Below are 6,000 nucleotides of genomic sequence, written 5' to 3' on the forward strand. Positions count from 1 at the left end.
AAAAAAAAAAGTTTCCCCCGCATAAGTATGCGGACTTTGGCTGATTTTGCGTTGAATCATGCGATCGCATAATCACGTTTTTCTGGAGGGACTGCCTTATGAGCACGTAGTTCAACTTTCTGCCAGAGACACATGTTTTGATGTAGTCCAAAGCACATGTGTAAGCGCTCTACCCCCTACTTTGCATACAGGGAGGGGAACAGAAGCTTTCTTTGCATTTAAAGAGACACACACACAAAAACAGCATGTTTTTACGCAACATTGTATATTGAAAAGTCTGTGGTGTATTTTGAGCTGAAACTTTACAGATACATTCTGGGGATACCAGAGACTATTTTAATATTGTTAAAAACAACTAGGTTAGGGGCCCTTTAAATCCTAGAATATGAAATTAGTAATTTTATCTCAAAGAGGAGGTGATGGTCTGATTTTATGTACTAGAGAACATAAAAGGCAGAGGGAATTAAAATGTGAACCCGCCCACTTTCTGCATTCTGCTTATTAAGCTTATCCAGGGTCAGTCAAAACACGGTATACATGTACTAAAAGAATCTTTGATGTCTGCCAAAAAGACAACCACCTATGCCAGGTCCTAACTGCACCATTAAACCTAAACTGCATATAAATCCATCCGCCGCTTTGCAGTCTGGTACAAGAACACACAGGGGTGTGTTTGAGAGTCTAATGCGCACTACTTTTATCTTTCCTCTTAATAAAACCCTTCAAGCCAAAAGCTGTGAAACCTTTTTATAGCAAAGGGATTTTTTTAGCTCAAAGATAATTTTTTTTACTGTTTATTCGAATGATGAGATGTGGCTGATTTAAGTCAATTTTGTCATGTTGTCTTTCATAACACTTCATTCAATTTGAACACCCAGGCTTTTATTGATATGTTACTGGGATTTAAAAACACAATTGCCATTGTACAGTACACTTTCAGAAAAAATGGCCATTTGGAAATAAGTACCATTTAGGTACATGTACCTGTGAGCAGGGTTCCCACGGGTCCTTGAAATTCTTGAAAGTTTGTGAAATTCAAGGCTTTGGGAAGTTTTTGAAAATATATATACTGGTCATTGAAAGTGCTTGAATCTATCTTATGCAAGATTCTCATTATTCCCACGTGCTAAACTGTTCTCGTTAAATTCTTATATCTTCTGTATGTGAATGTAGATTCATACCAAAATGCTTTTTTGCATAGTTGTGTTTGACACATGGAAACGTCTCGGGGTTACGTATGTAACTGTTGTTCCCTGAGAAAAGAACAAGGCGCTGCATCTCCCTTGCCATACTTCCTGAGTCCCTGTAACGCCATCTTAGGCAATATTTCAGATAGCGATTTACTTCCTGGCTCCCTCGTCACCCTGTCTTTGTCGTGAAGCCTCACCATTGGTTGAATTTGATATACACATTCAGACGCACTTACCCCTGGAGGCGTCCCCAAAGGGTCACCACAGTGACGCAGCGCGAGTTCCCTCAAAAGGGAACTGTAACAATGTATCTTAAAAGGTAACACGATGTAACCTTGCTCTCACTTGAAATGTGTCCCCAAATTAGTCCCTGAATTGGAGGGCATTGGACCTGGAAAGTCGTTGAAAGGTCCTTGAATTTGAAGATAACTAAGGTGTGGGTACACCCAAGCACACGAGAGCTCTTCATGTGCAGAAAACATCACTTGACCTTCAAACATCCACCTGCCATGAAATAATCCCCTCATGTACCTACCATTTATTTACTGTTTACACATTTGCGCCAATGTTATTAATCCATGTTCATCTCGGGACGACTGGATCCACAAATCCTGTTTACCAGGCTTGCAGGGGTTTGTGTTCCGACCCCAAGCTGAATCATTAATTCGGGATTGGAATTGATCAGCGCCTCCTCTCGGTGCGAGGCCCGAACATGACTGAAATCACAAACCATCTCACTCCTCCTTTAAACACCCTGCAGACTTCCTGCAAGGCAACAGTGACATTGTGGTGTCTTGAGAGGAGCGTTTGTTTTGGGTGCCTTTGAGCAGATCTAGTCACGCCTCTTATCTGTGGCATGCAGCAGGTTGTACAGCAGGTGTCGTGTCTTTAGAGATTATCTCACTACCATCCTATGCCACAGCTGCCAGATTCTGGTTTGGGCCTGTTGTTAAGATGGGTATCAAATGTGGTGCAATTGGGTAATCGTATGTGTACATGTGTTTATTGCGTGCTTCGAATACACAAAATCTCTATTTTGTGAGTTTAAGAGTTTTGTCTGTCTTCCAGGTGCTGAGGACGTGGTGATGGCCTTCTCAAGATCAGAGACTGAGGACAGGAGACAGTGACCTCTCGCCGTGCCAAATCACTACAGTTAACAACATAACACTGTTGATGGAGAGGGCGGGGCCTGAGATGGGAGAGGGGCGGGGCTCTGCTGTGTGCTTATTGCCACACTTCCCGTCTCTTCCCCATTTTCCTCCTCTTACTCACTAACTGTTACACTATCAGGGCACGCGGCCTCAGTACCTGATGACTTTATGGCAAATGAGTCAGGAAGAGCTACCGCGAGTAAACCATTTTATTTAGGTGTTTTTTTATTTGATTTTCAGTTTCGTTTCTGTTGCTACAGTGAGTGACGTTTCGTGTTTGTTCCCATGAGAGACTGGACGGACCAAGAGTTTAATTTTTCTGGTCAAACCGAGAAAGATTTAAATCGCCTTATGGGTTACGTTATTAGAGACAAATCTGTTTAATTTAGCAGTTTTTTTGTTTTGTTGTCCACAGGGTCCTTGCAGGACGTGTTCGTTTGTTTTTATTTTCAGGGTTTAGCAGTTAAGTAGCCGTTTACATCGTAATTTCAGAATAACTTATATATACGTCAAAATGTATACGAGGCCCGCACGCAAGCACACACTCACAGAACGATGTACTACAAATGACCTGATGTATCACAATGTGGTTTTTTCGATGTTTTCGAATACTTTTTTTGTACAGAACATAAGAAAAAAGTAGCAAAGTGAATGAATTGTGCCAATAGTGATTTTTTTTGTAAAATATTTCTAAAGGTATCTAATGAATGTCTTAGGTCCTTATTTATTTTCCAATGTCTTAAAGCGTAGACAAACATGAGCCCCACCACCGTAAACTTTTAATTAAAGTAAAACTCAAGTACAGTCCTCAATAACAAAATGATTCAAATCCAAACATTTTTTAACACTTGAATAAATTGAATTTTTTTTTTTTACATCAGTATTGAATGTTTTGTTAACTTGCTTAAGATAATTATTGTATCTCTGTGTTGAACTGACGCATGCTTGTCTTGAGGTTTATGGTTTATGGTGTATGTTTGAGTAGCTCTGTAATGGTCATGAGAGCCTATAGCGGCATTAAACATCAATGTACACCTTTTTTAATCTGTGGACGTCCTTTTGAACATTTTACAAAAATTGCTGTTGTAGATCTAAATAATCTTCTTTCAGTAATTCAATTATCTTAATGAATGTCCACTTGTCAGCCACATTATCTCAATGAAAGTCATTGTTAAATTCTTATTTTGGCTATGCAGATTTTTTTAACCATTCAGATGCATACAACTTGTCTTAACTGCCATATGTCGTACATGATTCATAAATATGAATGTCTGGGTTCATTGACTTCACTGCATGTCGTCCCGGTTCCCTCGAGCTGTAAACTATTTAATGTGAATTGCTTTTTTATTGTTTTAAAATCGAATTGAGTGGTTGTTTTATGCCGTCCCTTGACTTAAACGCATCCCAGATCTATACCAACTGAACCATTAAAGGAGTTTAAAATTGCTTTTGTTTTGAATGTTTTTGCTTCCAGTGGAATTTCTAAAAAAAAAACATGAAGTATGAAAGAGCGGTGGGCTCCAAACCTCCTGTTTTTGTGATAAGAACAGTAAGCCGGAGAGATCACATTGTGTCAAGCTGCCCATAATAAGGGCACATTTTGTTCTTCTTTCTGAAAGCCCCTGCAATCTTCTCTGAGGTCTGATAAGATACAACACTACAAAGAAGAACAAGAATGTGTGGAAACATAAATAAAGGAAGGACACTTAAGTTTTTATTTTTGTTTAACTGTGACATATGTAATCGTGATGGGTGTTTTCTGTAGAAAATTTAAATACACTGTCAAAAAATGTTCCCAAACTGTCACTGGGGCAGTACCCTTTAAAAAGTTCCTCATATAAAATCTTTTAATCTTACAAAGATAGCCTACACACTGTAAAAAAAAAATGGTAAAAATTTGTTTCCAAGCTATCATTGGGGCAGTACCATTTAAAAAGATCCTAAAATGTATCATTAGGTACGGATATACATTTTGTACCTCTGAGATACTAATAGTTACTTTGAGGTACTAATAAGCGCTCGTGGGTACCACCATGTACCTCTGAGGTACTTACATGAAATCTCTAGTTACAAAGATGTGCTTTTTCGAAAGGGTACAGTCTAAGGCTATGTTTACATTAATGCGTTTATCCTTTAAAACGCGTTACTTTTGCTACGTTTACGCCTTTCATCTACACTACATCACCGTTTTTGACCCTCATAAACGGATTCGTTCCCAAACGCTGAAGACCCTGTTTTAGTTTGAGAACTCAGACGTTGCTCTGAGTGTAAATGAACGTAGACGGAGTCTTATGTAAACGAACAGCTGATGTTAACCTGACAACGCATCATTTTCAAAGTAAAAATTATTTTATTCATGTAAATGTTGGTTTGCAACGGAGGTTTTGCCAAAAATAGTAAACATCTACCAACCAGCTATTATAAACGCTATATCGGATTATATTGTTATACAATACGCTATATCGCTATATTGTTTTAACATGTATCCTTATAGATAATGTCTGTTTTATATTAATTTTGAGTATTGTTGGGTTTAATGTGTTTATGTTTTGTTTAAATTTAGTTAGCTTACGAAAGATAGACTGTCATTTTAAACGCCATATAGGCGTTGTAAAGGCCAGTATGAAGGGAGAATTGTAATGGGTCAGACATTATTTTTGAGTTTAATTTAAGTTTTGTTTGCTACTTTAAAATGAATTTCGTTTCAGATAATTTGTCTCTTAATTTGAATCGATGTTTTGTTGATAAGTTTTGTGAATATAAATTAATAAAAACAATAAACTCAACGTCATTAATATATAATGCTCGTTTAGGCGCTTGCGCTTTTAGCTATTCTGTGTTGCTAGCGGAGGACGTGCACGGACCTCGCACACTTTTAAAAATTAATGCAATAAGCATTTCTGGTATAGGCTAAAGCAATACTTCACCTCTTACTATGTTTGATTGAAGTTTGCATTTGCTAAAATTTATTTTTGCTTCAAGTTCGCTACTGTTTAGTACGGTTCACTTGAATGCTTTCTTTTTAAATCATAAAGACCTTTCTGTTTAGTTATAAAATCAAAATTAACCTATTAATCATATTAATATGTTGTAGGGGGGAGCTAGAACAGTATAAGACTTTCCCAAACACATTTTTATAGGTTCAAAAATAGTGTCTGTTACAGTTGCCAGCAAAGGACCCAGGTATGACTTTTTGTCAATATCGCACACCCCTAGGCTGCGTAAACGCAAAGGTAAGCTATTATTAGAGTAATAAGTTATTTTACACTTTTATGCGCATGCCCAGTTACATGATTGGTCATGTTTCATGGGTTTATGGTGGTGTATAGTGTGGATGAAGATTCTTTTTAAAATGCCAGTATAAACGAGGATACATTCAATAATAAAACTGGTTGAAATAATGACTAAAATGCAGCGTGGCTTTGCAATCACACTGGGCACTTTGTGATTATAATTTATTTAAACAAGATAAAGTTTATATATTTACTTTGCATACAAATCGTGTATTTCATAAAGATTATTATGTTTTTTTTCCTACGAGTGTAGTCTAGACGTGTAAAAGACGTGAGTGGACGTCTATTCATAACCTCTTAAAAATATACTTTGTTCACTTAAATTAATTATTGCAGTATTAACCAAGGTGTACGCACAGCATTTGC

At 37.4% G+C, this 6,000-nt stretch overlaps 1 protein-coding gene across 1 annotated transcript in view; it reads left to right on the forward strand.

Annotated features, from left to right (window-relative positions):
• Positions 1-3,787, forward strand: part of ctnnbip1 (catenin, beta interacting protein 1) — a 30,415-nt gene extending 26,628 nt beyond the window's left edge. The window contains exon 4 of the mRNA XM_065285547.1: positions 2,259-3,787. Coding sequence (XP_065141619.1) covers positions 2,259-2,317 — 59 coding nt within the window. The 3' untranslated portion in view covers positions 2,318-3,787. The remainder of the gene's footprint in view (positions 1-2,258) is intronic.
• Positions 3,788-6,000: the final 2,213 nt, after the last annotated feature.

This window comes from Paramisgurnus dabryanus, chromosome 21 (genome assembly GCF_030506205.2).
Source record: "Paramisgurnus dabryanus chromosome 21, PD_genome_1.1, whole genome shotgun sequence".
Lineage (NCBI taxonomy): Eukaryota > Metazoa > Chordata > Actinopteri > Cypriniformes > Cobitidae > Paramisgurnus > Paramisgurnus dabryanus.